We start from the raw sequence: 16,442 nt of genomic DNA, 5'->3' as shown, positions 1-16,442 counted from the left end.
ATCACGATATAATGTAATTCGAGAAATTAAATATTTAGAAGAGAAAAAAATGGTAGATAGAATGAGATAAACAAGCTGTTGAAAGATGTGTGCAATGGGACATGCACTTCGCCTAAATGGAAGTTATGATAACGATTGTTTTCATTCCATTTACCATTGAACAAGACTCTTCAAAGTTTGGAGTTCACAACAAAAAACTTCAAATTTAAAAAATAACAGAAGTTCTAATATGAAAACTAGATTTTAATTTGCTAATTATTAAAGGGTTTCTAGCTTTGTTGTTTTGAAATAAAACAATTAAGCATTGGTGTTATTTTGAAATATAAAAACTGTTTTGTATATTATTGGTTGAAATTCTTCTAATTCAAAATAATAATAAATAATAATTTCGTTATTTTGAGATTCAACTAATTAAATGTTATTTTGAGATAAATTTTCAAATCCTGAACAATAATAATTTTTTATTTTCAAATTAAATTAAAGTTATTTTTATATAAAATCTATGGTTGAGATTATCCAATTTTGAAAAATGGTTGAGATCCTCAAATTTAAAATAATAATAATTTTTTTATTTTGAAATTCTACAAAGATTATTTTTATATGAAATATATGCTAAGATTCTACCGTTGAGATTATTCTTGAGATTTTTCATTTTTAACAAATATTTTTTTTTATGGTTGAGATTGAATAATAATAATTTTTTTTATTTTTTATTTATGGTTGAGATGGTTAAATTTTGAATCTTAAAATAATAATTTTTTATTTTAAAATTCAAGTAAGGTTATTATGATTGAAAAATGTATGATTGAGATTCAATGAAAACTAGTTTGATTATTTTGAAATTAATAAGATTGTTAAAATGGTGAATCAATTAGTTGAGTCCCAGTAAATTAGGGAAGAAGTTATTATATGGATTGCTCTATCTCTACCACATCAAATATAATTAAAGACTCCTCCTCTAAATGTATAAGACAATTTAATTAGACTGTGGAAAATTTAAACTCATAATTGTAAATTAAATTGTAATCAATTGTCATTATTTTTTACCATATTTACCTCATTGTAATTTTATAAATAAGCAACATTTATCAATGAAAAAAATCAAGCAGCAATTTGTTTCACATTTCTTTCATGGTATCAGAGCTAGTCTCAAACTAATTTTTTTTACATACCTTCTCTCAATGACAACTTCCAGCTTTCAAAATGATCCGATCACCACTGAAATTCCCACCAATTCCATTCCCACAGAGCCATCACCACAAAATCAAACCGTTCCCACTTCCACCCTTTTCTTGCTATCCAATATTTGCAACTTCGTAACTCTTCGCTTGGACTCCACAAATTATGTTCTATGGAAATACCAAGTTTCTTCCATTCTCAAAGCTCATTCCTTTTTGACCACATTGACGATTCCCTTCCGTGTCCTCCCAAATTCTTACCTTCATCGGCTACTGAAACCAATCTAGGATATCTTCAATGGCTCTCCCGTGACCAAGCCCTCATCACTCTTATCAACGCCACCTTATCACCCTCTGCTCTTGCTCATGTCGCTCTAGAAAAGAGACATTCTTCCAATACCTGAGCCAATATCCTCGACCTTAGGTTTGCCCTTTACACCATAAAAAAAAATATGTCAAACGATTGAACAATATACCTCTCGAATCAAAGCACTTATTGACAAACTCGTCGTTGCATCTGTTTCTCTCTTGAAGAAGAAATCTTGGTTCATACCTTAAATGGTCTTCCTGCGCCTTTAATGCCTTCCATACATCGATTCGAACCCGAAGCAATACCATCTCCCTTGAAGAGCTTCACACCTTACTCATCTCGGAGGAATCAACATAGAAAATCTTTCGCAACTGAAGCTTCTCCAACCGCCTTTAATGTTGCCATGCAGAATTTTCATAGAAGTCGTGGAAGAGGTAGAAAAAATAACCCTAGTTTTTATTCCCCAAATAAATCTCAATTTCGTGGAAATCCAACTTATTCTTCTGGGATCGCATGGAGCAAATTTCTCACAGCCCAAAAGCCCATTTCATCACTCTCAGCCCAATGACATCTTCAGCCCAAACCATCGTCCAATCCATTTCTCTCCAGCCAACAATTTTTTTTCAGGCCACTTCCATCACCGTTGGCTTATTGGGTCGGCTCCCACTTATAGGCCTATTTTCAATCATGAAAATAATTTTGCAGCAGGACAAATTTTTTGTCAAATATGCCAAAAACAAGGACATAGAGCTCTCGATTGCTACAATCGCATGAATTTCTCATATCAAGGCCGACATCCACCTTCTCAACTAGCGGCAATGACGGTAAATTCTATGAATTCTCAATCTTCTACTAATAATTTTTGGCTATCTGACAATGGATGTAACGTTCATATGACGAATGAGTTGGCAAATCTCAACCTATCCAACAATTATAATGGTGAGGAAACTGTCACAGTGGGAAATGGCCAATCTTTAAATATTCAAAATACCGACAGTGGTAACCTCTCAACTCCTTCTCATACCTTTAATCTTTCCAAAATACTCCATGCTCCACAACTTGCAGCCAATCTCTTATCTGTTCATAAATTTTGTCTTGATAATAATTGTATTTTCATTTTTTATGCTAACTGGTTCCTCATTCAGGATAAAGTCACTGGCCGAACTCTGTATACTAGTGAAAACACCAATGGTCTCTACCCTATTTCGAGTATTTCTACTCCATCCACATCTACCATGCATTCAAATATTTTAAATTTTCATGCAAAACAGGAGCATTTATCATTATGACATTTTCATTTGGGTCATCCTGCTCCAAGGATTCTCAGTTCAATTTTATCTCACATTGGTCTATCTTTGTCTCATTCTCTTTCTACTTACAATTGCACTAGTTTTCTAAAAGAAAAAAATAAAAAAAAAAAATTACCTTTTCCTATACCTTTATCTACTTTCTTACACCACTTACACTTGTTCATAGTGATGTATGGGGACCATCTCCAATAATTTCTTCTAATGGAAATCATTATTATGTCAGTTTTATTGACAATTTTAGCATATTTACTTGGCTCTTTCCTATTGCTTATAAATCAGATGTTCCTTCTATTGTACAAAAATTTGTTTCTTTTACTGAAACTCAACTATCTCAGAAAATGAAAGTTTTTCGATTTAATGGTAGTGGCGAATTCTGCAACAATTCTTTGCAATCCTTTTTTTGAATCCAAAGGTATTTCTCACCAAAAATCATGTCCTTATACTCTCGACCAAAATGACATTGCAGAACGTAAATATCGTCACATTGTTGAAACTGCAATGTCTTTAATTTTTCACTCCCCTGTTCCACTTGAATTTTGGCCTTATGCTTTTTCTACTGCAGTTTTTCTTATTAATCGAATGCCCTCACCCTCTCTTCACATGTTGTCACCATTTAAAAAGCTTTTTGGTAATACTCCTGATTTGTGTTATTTAAAATTTTTTGGATGTGCACGTTATCCCCTTTCTAAAACCCTACACCAAACACAAACTTGAACCCAAAACCACACAACACATATTTTTAGGCTATCCTCACAATTTTAAAGGTTATCTTTGTTATAATCCATCAACCAAACAAACCATTGTTTCACGACATGTTATCTTTCATGAAACAATTTTTTCCTTTGCTCAATCCTCTCCTTCTTCTCCATCTCACACTAAATCCATCTCTAATGGTTAGGTGGAAGCCGAGAGTTGCTGGAAATCACGAATTGGGAGTAGTCTTTGTTTTGAGGGAATTATGGGAAAATCCATTGTTTTTATGTTTTCATACCTTTAGGTCAGTTGTAGAAGATTTAAAAACAAAGAGTTTGACACAAATTTCACTCGATTTGGTTAAGTATTGAGTGAGTTATGAATTTTTGAAGTTGGAGGTTTAATCTGAAAAGTAAAACCAAAATGGGAGATTTCCCTTAAAGTTATAACTTGAGATGACATCTTGTGCATGCCATTTTTTGTTCATTATAGAATGAACAAGGAAAACTAGGAGGTTGTGATTTTGAATTAGTAGGTCAAGAAAAAACCTATCGAATATGTGGACCAAGGATTTAGCCATCAGTTTACGAGGTACAAATATGAATTTTAATCAAAGTTTTAAATGTGTTTTTCTAAGTTGATTTTAAAAAATGCTCTAAGATAAATGTTTAAGCTATATTTGATTTATATGATTATTTTCTAAAGCATGAGTTTGAAGTTTAGAAATGTTTGAAAAGTTTAAAGCATACTGATGAGTTTACCGATGAATTTATAAGCAAGCATGTTATATTAAATTTCAAAAGTATTTGAGTTAAATATATGTTTTAGCAAAGCTAGATTTATAGATTTAAGACTTATTTGATGCAAGAGATATAGTCTAGTCTAGTATAATTATTTGTGTACGAGATTCTTGAACATGTTTTAGTTTATACTTGAGATATCCTGAAATTATAGTAACCCTATGGAGGAGTTTGTCCAGTGCACAAAGGTCTTGTGAAGAGGGTGTCCAGTTGACGCCTAGAGTTTCCATAACTTAGACTAGATAAAGATGTAGGGCCTGCCTAGATTTTTCATCTCAGATAAATTATAGCAAGATAAAGCATTGAGATATCTACCTAGAGTTGTCTCATAGTTATATAAGAAGTCAAGATATAACAAGAAAAGAGAAGTTTAAGAAATCTGAGATGCTTTGCTAAGTTTATCTATTAGTACAATGATTTTTATGCATGTTTTGTTTTTAAAAGTTTGGTAAAACAAGGAAAGCGTCAACAACAATAAAACAAATGAACCTTCAGTTAACCAAGAGAGGATACGCCTACTGCATCAGATAAAGAAGTTAACAAAATAAACACGCAAGATTGTTAACCCAGTTCAATTACACAACATGATCTACGTCTGGGGGTTGCTTGACCCAAATGTAGGGCTTTTAATAATTTGATTTAGATCATAACAACAGTTTTATGATCTTTAGTACAGAATTTACACAGTCGATTTGATACTCTATACTATAAATGATGCTATTAACAAATTAACCTACACCACTTAGAACAAATCAAATAAGATATACTTTTCCTCTTTCAAGTATTTCTTCTAGCTTGATAATTCAGAGAGTATTTGGAAATTCTTCCTCTTAATTATACGTCTCTTAACGATTCACGAACACAGTACGAACATCGCACACATCTGTTTCTTCAGTTACGATCCACTGGACAACTAATCGTTTTTCTAAGCAAACTTAAACAGTTCTTTTCTTTTCTTCAATCCAAATGTATATATAGGTGAGTACGCCACAGATACTTTGGAAGAATAAAATCTTTCTTTAACAAGATTATTTTTGCCAAATAAAATAATCTTTTTGTAAGAGAATCTCATCAGGAAGACTTTCTTAATTTGACAAAATAATATTTTCTGAACAAATAAACATTTTTATGAAGAAGGTCCCACCAAATAACCAATAAAGTTGTTACTCACGGGGCTTTATAGCTTACTTTTTCAAAATGTTTTACCCTTTTTCAGTTAGAGATCGTGGTTTCAATCTCTAACTATATTTCACTTAATCTGCTAGAAATTTGAATTATTTTGTGTATGACTCGTTTCCATTCATGTATTCGATCTGTAATTAAGATAGTGAAGAACTAAGAAAGTTGTGGTATATAACAGACTAGTAAAGAACCAAGTGAGTTGGGATTGTATGGAGTAGTTTTGGTGTCGTTGTCTTCTCCAAATTTTACATGTTTATATTAGAGTTGATAAATCAGTTTGCCTAGAGGTTGAGTCAGATGTTGTATGTCTTAGAATATACTACTAATTTTATTGATTCTACAGGTTATATGTTTTTGTTTAAAGCTAGTTTAAAGAGTAGGTTAAACAAAGTCGAAAAATGTCATTAGAGGAGGACGATGTCCGTTAGCTTCACGTCGTCGTCTTGAGCCTAGTGAGGAGTTGGTCCGACATGGAGTGTGATAATACAAATGCAAGTAATTCTCACACAAGTGAATTCGTAAAGTGAGATCAAACTGGAGAAGTCGACTGATAGATAATCCGTAAAAGATTTGCGATGACGATAATATTTTTTGTCTCTACTATATTTAATAAGATTCATTGTTTTTAAAAGTTGCTGAGTATGCCAATTATATATTAGACACCATTTTGGTTTTAGTTCCAATAATTAGCGGAGGAGATTAAAATTCAGACTTCTACCATTTGGGAGAAGTTGAGATAACAATGTTATCCCCACGTTGAGGAAAGCTTAAGAACTTATTTGATAGAGATTGGTTAAGTACCTTTTACTTTAAGGAACAAATTTGTGACTTAACCAACAATCACTCTGATTTAATTGAACCGTATTCATGGTTTGTTTTTAGTACACTAGAATTGAGGAGTTTAAAGAAGGACTACGCTTCTTTTTCTTTATATATCAATATATAAATTTTTGGTCAACGTACACACTCTTCACTTAATTTTGTAGAACAATCTACTAGATCTTACAATATTCAAGTTTATATATATGTCTTAATCACTTAGATTATATGCTATTTATTAAATACAATATTTAAAGTGGTGTTTTCTCATCTGGAAACACAATGTTTCCTCAAATTTTCACTTAGAAAAAAATTATGAATAAAAATTTATTACATTATTCACATATCGAAGATGATTGGTAAAGTTGGATTAAAAACTTAAACAAATTTAACTCTACTGATTTAAATGTATATCATCAATCAAGAGAACATTGTGTGAGTATAACTTCCACGACAATCGAAATGTACTTCAATCGAAGGTAGAGAGTCAATTTTTTGTATCCACTTGTAATACTAAATTTTCATAGAAATTTATTATTAATTTAGTCTTTAATTGAGGTTAAAAATAATTTTGTGCTTCTAAACTTCCTCTAAAATTTGATTTAGTCTTTAAACATTATTTTGTAGTGATTTAATTTTTACAATTTCAAATATACAATTCAGTTCTTACTTTGTTAAGTAACAGTTAGTTATGTATTTTACAATTTATCGCAATTTAGTGTTTTTTGTAAATAATGTTATTAAAATTTAATGAAATTTCTTACCAATGTAAATTGTTAAGTTATATATATAATATTCATTTTGGTCCTCAACTTTGAGCATTTTCTTTTAAAAAGTAATCATTTTGGATTTTTTCATTTATATTTTTGTATCATTTTTAAGGGATCAAAACCATAACTTTTTATCAGAACGAAGAAAAGTTGAGAGTATAAGAATCAAAATGAACATCTAGAGGTGTTTGAGGGCAAAAAATTGATTATTATAGTTGTAGATTAAAATAATTTTTTTGTTTAAAGTATAGATTATTTTAATTTGAATTATAGTAATATATATTTGAGAAGTAAATAATAAATAGTTAGCAAAGAATTAAAAAATAAAAAATATAAAATATAAAAAGTTGAACCAAATAGTAGATATGGTAGCAAATGGATGTTTTGTAAAGAATAGTATTTGGCACAATAAGAGACGATTATTATAATATTATGATAGTTCATACCTCAAACATTCCATTGAAAACTAAATGGACTAAAATAAAATAAAGTTAGAACATTTAGAAACCAAAATAAATATTAGAAAAACAATCAAAACAAATATATTTTCTAATACCTAATAATAAAAATAAAAATATAATTTCAATAATTAACTACGAATATCATCGCGCAGGTTGTAGATGTAGAGGGCTGTCCAAAAGGTGTAGTGGCTGAAATTGAGATATGACATGTGGTTACCACTCATAGATCCCTGCTTTGAATTTATGTAATTATACAGTAAGAAAGAAGAAGAAGAAATTAATGAAAAGCTTGACGTAATTAACATTTCTGGGCCCTTTGGCGATGCCGAAAGTACGATGAACAGTATGACTTAACCTCTTCAGCTTATACCCAATCTCTTCCCCATATCTGAATCTCTTGACCTTTTTCTTCTTCCATTTATCTGAATCTTCACTCACATTGATTCCCCCAATTTTGTTGCACTAATGAAGCACAAAACCCACTCCCTTTCCTCCACTCGCTTACTCAAACTCCTTCTTCTCGGATTCATCATCCTTCTCGCCCTCCTTTGCCTCTATTATGGATCCTCTTTCGCTCCCAGCTCCCGCAGATCTGATGGGGAAGATTCTGATCCTCTTTTTTCTGGTGACCTTTACACTCGTGATTTCGATGATTTGCATGAACCTCGTCGAGACCTGACTCTTCATGTCCCTCAGTCTATACCTGTAAGTATCACTAGTTTTTTGGGTTTCATTTCTTTTTAGTTTAAAAGTTTGTTTACTTGATACTATTCTTGTTTTGTTAATTTAGATCTGCGATGAAAGGTTTTCAGAGTTGATACCTTGTTTAGATAGAAACCTTATTTACCAATTGAAATTGAAGCTCAATTTGAGTTTGATGGAGCATTATGAACGGCATTGTCCTCCTCCTGAACGCCGCTATAATTGTCTAGTTCCTCCTCCTACTGGTTATAAGGTTGGTTATTTATGTACTTAGGGTAAGAAATTTTGATGTTTTTATTGATGGTTTTTAAGCTTATTTTGAATTTTGATCCCGACAAAATTATAATTAGAGTTTCAGATCCCAATAAGATGGCCAAATAGTAGGGATGAAGTGTGGAAGGCTAACATACCTCATACACACCTTGCACAAGAAAAATCAGACCAGAACTGGATGGTTGTGAATGGGGATAAGATCAATTTTCCTGGAGGTGGAACTCATTTTCATTATGGAGCTGATAAGTATATAATTGCACTTGCAAAGGTGAGTTGTTTTTCTGTTGTCAATCCTTGATGTATTGTACTGAAAAAGAGAGTGACAAATACAGTTCAATGTAATCTCAAATTCAAGTAATTTGACAGCTTCCCAACTGTCAAAATTTGTTTCTATAGTCTTCTTCCTGCAAGTAAATGAATAATGTGTGGACATGGGATTCATGCTTAAATTCTTGTTGTGAGTGTCATCAGATGCTTAAGTTCCCTGGTGAGAAGCTCAACAATGGTGGAAATGTGCGGAATGTCCTAGATGTTGGTTGTGGGGTTGCAAGTTTTGGAGCATATCTTCTTTCACATGATATTATTGCTATGTCACTTGCTCCTAACGACGTGCACGAGAACCAAATACAATTTGCACTTGAGAGAGGGATTCCATCAACTCTTGGTGTTTTGGGAACAAAAAGACTCCCCTATCCAAGTAGATCATTTGAGTTGGCTCATTGCTCTCGTTGTCGAATTGATTGGCTACAGAGAGATGGAATTCTGTTATTAGAACTTGACAGGTTACTGAGACCTGGAGGTTATTTTGCGTACTCCTCTCCTGAAGCTTATGCACATGATCCAGAAAATAGAAAGATTGGAATGGCTATGCATGATATCCTGAAAAGGATGTGCTGGAAAGTTGTTGCCAAAAAAGATCAAACTGTCATATGGGGAAAGCCAATAAGTAATAGCTGTTACTTGAAAAGAGATCCAGGGACTCTTCCACCCTTGTGTAATTTAAACGATGATTCAGATTTGACTTGGAATGTGTCAATGCAAGCATGCATATCCCGATACTCTGCAAGTGAGTGCAAATGCTTTCTAGCCACACGCTCTTTTAATCATTCTGTGAAGAGTTTTCTCATTAAATGATCCTCCCAGATTCTGCCTTAATTTTTCTATAAACTTAGTATGTTCATTTCACTTTTCTTTTTTTAAGCATTTCGTTGTCACTTCTTTTATGCACCTAGACGTTCTCTTACATTATTCTTTTTTAACATATCAATGGAACAGAGATGCACAAGCAAAAAGGAAGTGGACTAGTTCCTTGGCCACAGAGACTTACTTCAGCTCCACCACGTCTTGAAGAAGTTGGTGTCAGTGCAGAAGAATTCAAAGAAGACAGTGTAAGTTTTTAGTAGATGTCAATTTTCATTTCATCTATGGTTTCTAAGCATTAGCAGCAACAAATGCTGTTTCATTATTTACCTTTTTCGTCATATTTTAGAAACCTAAAGAAAGATTCAATTTATGCAGACTGTTTGGCAGCTTAGAGTTGCAGAATATTGGAAAGAAATGAGATTAGTCGTACAGAGGGACTCCATCAGAAATGTGATGGATATGAATTCCAATCTTGGGGGGTTTGCTGCTGCACTGATTAATAAAGATGTCTGGGTGATGAATGTTGCTCCTATCAATTCTTCTGCAAAGTTGAAGATCGTTTATGATAGAGGCTTATTAGGAACTGTTCATGATTGGTATGCACTTTACCCGGTCATTCCTAAATTGACTTTGATATTTTCCTTCTTACTTCTTTTTCCATGATATTAGTTGGATTTGGTGATTGAATTTACTGATGTTAAACTTTTCTTGATTATTTAAAATAATGGTACCTCCCATTGCCACGTTGCTATGTTATTTTGACTGATTTGATCTTATCATACTATAGCATACGAACCTGATTATTTGAAAATTGTTGGATTGTTCTTGCACTTAACATTGTGTTTGGCCCAATAAGTTGAGGTATGAATTGTGAACTCTACTCCTTGTTTAGTCTAAGGAGTTGGTGGGTCCCACTACTAAAAACTATCAATTTTATATCTTATCAACTCCTTATATTGCGGGTTCCATGAGTTCTCAAATCCCCAGACTTCATAACTTTCTACTCCTCACTATTTTACTCCTTACCCCAAACACACTGTCACAGAAGCAAGTTAAGGCGAGCACAATACATCTGCCAAGCATCTAATTTAAGAGAAACAGCTAATTTACGTACGTGTGTGCAATCATCTGGCTTTTCATTTTATTATCTAAGTAGTTGCTTCCGTTTATTCCTTAATTTTAAAATGTCTATAGTCATCAGGCCTCTGGTAGATACTGTACTAATCGAAAGTAATTCTGTAGTTTATTGATGAAATGGAATTCGATTTCAATGTAAATTGAATTGAGTGAAACTCAATTCAATGTCTAGGGCCTTCTTGTCTTCTTCCTCTCAAGAAGAATAAGCCAACTAACTCTTCAAACCACACACACAAGACCCTTTTCCCGCCCAAACTTCTATATTTATACTAACTCACGCTGTCCTACTTAAAGAATAACAGACTACTAACAAACTTACTACAATCTGTCTTTTATTACAATTCTGCCACTCATACTAAACCTTCTTCTTATTCCTTCTACTATACTGAATACTATTGGAGGTCTATCATTACTCCTCCCTTCCAAATTCACCTTGTCCTCAAGGTGAAGACTCGGATATTTACGCTGCACTTCCTCATACATTTCCCAAGTTGCCTCATGATTCGGCAACCCTTCCCAGCTCACCATAACTTCCTAGCCTCCTGCCTTATTTTTGCGATAGTCAATAGCTTCAACAGAGTTAGTCTCCTACACAAAGTTACACAAAGTTCTCATCCAGCTGCTGTATTGTTGGCTGCACATCAATATGCTCTCCCACCACTTTCTTTAGTTGAGACACATGAAAAACAGGATGGATTAAGGAACCTTACGGTAATTCCAGCCTATAGGCCACTGGACCAGTCGTTTCAAGGATTTTATAAGGTCCGAAATACTTGGAAGAGAGCTTTTCATTTCTTTTTCTTCTCAAGGAAAACTGATGATATGGTCTTATCTTCAAAAACGCAAAATCCCCAACTTCATACTTCACGTGTCGTCTTTTCGGATCAGCATATTTTTTCATCTAATCCTACGCCAGGCGTAAATGGTCTCTTATGGACATTAATACCATATTTCTTTCTTTCAACTGTTTATCCAATGTAGCATTGGATGTTACCTGATCGCCATAGTACATCAGAGATGGAGGTTGCACCCATAGACCACTTGAAAAGGCATCATGCCTAAAGTCATCTGAAAGGTGGTATTATACCAATACTCGGCCCACGGTAACCACTTAATCCATTCTCTAGGCTTCTCGCTGCAAAAACATCGCAAATATACCTCAACTCCTCTATTCACCACTTCATTTTGTCCATCGGTTTGAGGATGATATGCGGAACTTCTATTCAATTTTGTTCTGGCTAATCGAAACATCTCCTTCCAAAAGTTACTAAGAAACACCTTTTCTCTATCCGACACAATGGATGTGGAAAATTCGTGAAGTCTCACTACCTCCTTGACAAACAATTCAGCTACTGATTTTGCAGAATAGGGATGCTTCCGTGGCAAAAAATGGCCCTATTTACTCAGTCGGTCTACCACTACAAATATTACCTTCAAAACCAGCTGCCTTAGGAAGACCATCCACAAAGTCCATAGATATGTCACTCCAAATCTATGTAGGGATCTCCAATGGCAATAATAACCCTGCTGGAGACAAGGACAAAGTTTTATTTTGTTGACATACCAAGCATTCAGCACAATACTTTTTAATGACAGATTTCATACCCTGCTAGTATAATTCCCCGGCTATCCTCTTATAGGTTCGTAGAAAACCGGAATGAACCCCCGCAGCTGAATCATGATAGCTTTGTAAAATGGCTGGAATTAATTTGGAGGATTTCGACACAACCAACCTATCTTTGTATCTCAACATACCATTATGAATTTTAAACCTGCCGTCCAGCTGCTCCTGTCCCCCACATAACTCAGTTATAATTTTCTGCAGCCTCTCATCCTTTTCCACCTCTTTTTTAATCGTCTTTAAATCAAGAAAGACCGGGGCTGTCATACTACACAATTGTGCAGTGGGGGGATCCTTGAGAGAGCATCAGCTGCTTTATTCTCAACTCCGGGTTTATACACTACCTCAAACGTATATCCCAAGAGTTTAGCAATCCACCTTTGATATTGTGGTTATATCACACACTGCTCCAACAGAAACTTTAATGACCTTTGATCAGTCCTCACAGTAAACCTGGTTCCCAATAGATATGGTCTCCATCTCTGCACAGCCAAAACCACGGTCGTCAACTCTCTTTCATATACCGGCCTTTCCCTGTCCCTTATCGCCAATGTGTGACCGTAAAAAGCTATAGGACGTTTATCTTGGATTAATACTGCTCCCACTCCAAAACCAGACGCATCTGTCTCAATCTCAAAGGGTCGGTCAAACTTTGGTAACGCTAAAATAGGTAGAGACATCATTGCCTCCTTTAGCTTGTCAAAAGCCTCATTAGCTTCTTTACTCCATTTGAACCCTCCTTTCTTTAGCAGCTGAGTAAGGGGAGCAGCAATGGCTCCATACTGATGCACAAACCTTCGATAATACCTCGTTAATCTGAGGAATCCACGTGTTTCCCGCACATTCGTCGGTTTAGGCCAATCCACTATAGATCTGATTTTTTTTTGGTCTACTTCCACCCCATTTTCAAACATTATATGCCCCAAATACTCTACGCTTGCTTGTTCTTCATTGTTACTGTTGACCACAAACATTCTAAGCTCCCGTTGCTCTTTCATTTTGCACTTGTGAGCATCTGAATACTTCTCATTACATTTAAAACAAAGTCCCGTTTCTCTTCTCAATTGGAACTCTGCATCAGGTAGCCTTTTAGAAGTTCCCTCCTTGTGCACTTCATCGGCATTTGGGCTCCTTGGTGTAATCGTTCTTATAGGAAACAACGTATTTCCTTTATTTTCACTTGTAAACTGATTCGCTGCAGGTTTCGCATTCACTGAGGATTGCGGTGGGTATTTCCCGCCAGAAAACCCGTTCAAATTCGCTTCATCTCTAATAATCTCTCTGTTTTCAACCAATTGAGCTATCAACATCATCTCTGCTAAGCCTTTCGGTCTACAGAATGCTACTTCTGCCCGTATCCATGGAAATAATCCATTCATAAAAGTTTCTTCAACAACTCTTTCTTGGAGATCGGACAAAGGAGCTACCAATTTATCAAACAAGTTTCTATATTCTTCTACCGTAGTTTCCTGCCGAATTCTAAGGAATCGACCACAAGTAGATCCCTCTCTAGTAGATTTAAACCGTACTAATAGCCTTTCTTTCAGATTGGACTAGCTCACAAATTTCTCCTCCTCTTGCGAACGGTACCAATTTAATGTCAGACCATCAAAGCTAATAGTAGAAACTAACAGTTTCTCAGATTCAGATAGTTTATGTATTTGAAAATACCTTTCAGCATGGAAGAGCCAGGAATCGGGATCCTCGCTGGTGAAAACCGACATTTCCACTTTCTTAAATTAGCTCCGATCCGTCGAGTTATCATTCGAATCGCTTTTCTTTTCAGCTCTGTTTTCTCCGATATTTTGACCGGAAGATGCCTCGTTCTCTTTCAATTTCATCGTCGACGACTCCCGTAGAACCGACTCAGTCATCCATTCACTGATCATTGATTGCTCCTTCGCGTTTGTTTATGTACGATAGAATGGCCTGCTGCTGTTTCCCGGACTGCAGAGGCATTAGTTCCATATCTTCATAAGTTCGATCAGTGTTGCTTCAATTACCAGCATCTTACTCAACTCCTTTATTCCGGCGATCTCTTGATCAAACATTTCCATCTTCTCTTCAATTCTTGTTTCCGCCATCGTTAACTTCTCCTTTTCGGATCGACGAGCTCTGATACGAGAATGGTAGATACCGAACTAATCGAAAGTAATTTTGTAGTTTATTGATGAAATGGAATTCGATACAATGTAAATTGAATTGAGTGAAACTCGATACAATGTCTAGGGCCTTCTTGTCTTCTTCCTCTCAAGAAGAACAAGCCAACTAACTCCTCAAAGTACACACAGAAGACCCTTTTCCCGCCCAAACTTCTCTATTTATACTAACTCACGCCGACCTACTTAAAGAATAACATTCTACTAACAAACTTACTACAATCTGTCTTTTATTACAATTCTGCCACTCATACTAAACCTTCTTCTTATTCCTTCTACTATACTGAAATACTATTGGAGGTTTATCAGCCTCACATTTTAATATATGGGAAATTGTATTCACTTGTAATGCGACTTTGCTTTGTATTTGCTACCATCCTGTTTGTGTTCTTCGCTTACCCAGATTCCTTGGTTTTGTTTTACAGGTGTGAAGCATTTTCCACATATCCTCGCACCTACGATCTTCTTCATGCTTGGGGTGTATTTTCGGAAATTAATGTTCGTGGATGCAGTATGGAGGATCTATTAATTGAAATGGATCGGATTCTAAGGCCAGATGGCTTTGTTATTATACGAGATGTTCCTTCTGTCATCAACTACATACGGAAGTATTTTACAGCCCTAAGATGGGATGGATGGTTATCAGAAGTGGAACCTAGGGTTGATGCTCTTTCCAAAGTAGTAGAAGAAAGAGTTCTAATTGCAAGAAAGAAGTTGTGGGAGAATGAATTAGCAACGGTCTGATTTTGCTGCATTTTTCAGGTAAGTTAAATTTATTTCCCTTTTGTGAATGAAGTATCTCATATCTCATGGCATTGACTCAAGTATTCTTAGTTTATTGGCCTCTGCAGTGACGTCTTTCTGATAGGGCATATCACTTTGAAAAATGGCTGTCTTTCTTTAGAATTGAGATTTCTAAAAAGATTAATGACAGATAAACATAAATACCAAGTGTAGGAGACCAATGGTTAAATAGGCTTGGAGATTGCTATACTTCAAATCTGGATTTTTTTTTTTTTTTTTTTTTCACTTCAGAGACTTTAATATTCCTAACAAGAACACACTCAGGAACAAACATTGAGCAAACACTGAAATACTAAGATGGCTGAAAATATGGTATGGTATCATAAGAAAAGTAACAAGATAACGTAGGTTTTCAAGATGGCTAGCCTCTCCTACATTTCTCAGAGGAAATTCCACTAAATTCTATACACCTTGCTCCCAAACTCATTCCCTCTATTTATAACTAAGATCCGTAACAAACTTTCTAACTATTTACTAACATGACCCTTCTAATAATCATACTAATATTCTACTAATAATCCTACTATATCTCTAAGTGGGTCTCTCACAGTTACACTTCCCTAGCTTCTTTCACTTCTAGAAATTTTGTTTCTTTATTATGATGAGAGACACTTCCATTGAGGTGGGGTTCAAGGAAAACACTTCAACTTGAATCTTTTTATTCTCTTTTTCTCCCTCAGTTGGATTTCTTTTTGGTTACTGGTAAAGTAAGAATTATATAATTTATAGTTGACGGTTGTTTACCTGACCTGTAAAACGTAAGTTTTACCCTTGTAGGAAAACCAAGTATTACATACTTTTAGAGTCCTTGGCTCCCAGTTGAAAATGAAGATTGGGGAGCTTCGATCAACAGATAATATATTTATATTTGCTGCGGTGGCCATTTTCCCATTGACTTTCCCCGGTAATCGTTGCTGAAGATGAAGATGAAGATGAAACGATACAACTGCCATGAAGATGGTCATTTTTGACAGAATGCACGTAATCAATGAAATACATTGACAATAACTTTATTTTTTTTTTCGGCATGCGAGAAGATTAATGTGACATTTTTCAACTTTTATCAAATAACTTTTTATA

The 16,442-nt window shown here is 34.7% G+C and overlaps 1 protein-coding gene across 2 annotated transcripts; it reads left to right on the top strand.

The window, feature by feature from the left end:
* The first annotated feature begins 7,831 nt into the window (after nucleotides 1-7,831).
* LOC103498121 (probable methyltransferase PMT9) lies at nucleotides 7,832-16,442 on the top strand. 2 transcript variants are annotated; one of them, XM_008460612.3, is made up of 8 exons: nucleotides 7,832-8,228; nucleotides 8,314-8,478; nucleotides 8,584-8,766; nucleotides 8,970-9,564; nucleotides 9,774-9,886; nucleotides 10,017-10,237; nucleotides 14,984-15,320; nucleotides 16,126-16,442. In XM_008460612.3, exons 1-7 carry the CDS (start codon nucleotides 7,989-7,991, stop codon nucleotides 15,300-15,302), a joined length of 1,836 nt encoding a protein of 611 aa, XP_008458834.1. In that variant the 5' UTR covers nucleotides 7,832-7,988; the 3' UTR covers nucleotides 15,303-15,320; nucleotides 16,126-16,442. The 2 variants fall into 2 exon arrangements, with proteins under 2 accessions (XP_008458834.1, XP_008458833.1); XM_008460611.3 differs by having other exon boundaries at nucleotides 7,834-8,228; nucleotides 16,140-16,442.

The sequence above is a fragment of the Cucumis melo genome, chromosome 9, assembly GCF_025177605.1.
Source record: "Cucumis melo cultivar AY chromosome 9, USDA_Cmelo_AY_1.0, whole genome shotgun sequence".
Lineage (NCBI taxonomy): Eukaryota > Viridiplantae > Streptophyta > Magnoliopsida > Cucurbitales > Cucurbitaceae > Cucumis > Cucumis melo.
This window is presented reverse-complemented; position numbering and strand designations above follow the sequence as displayed.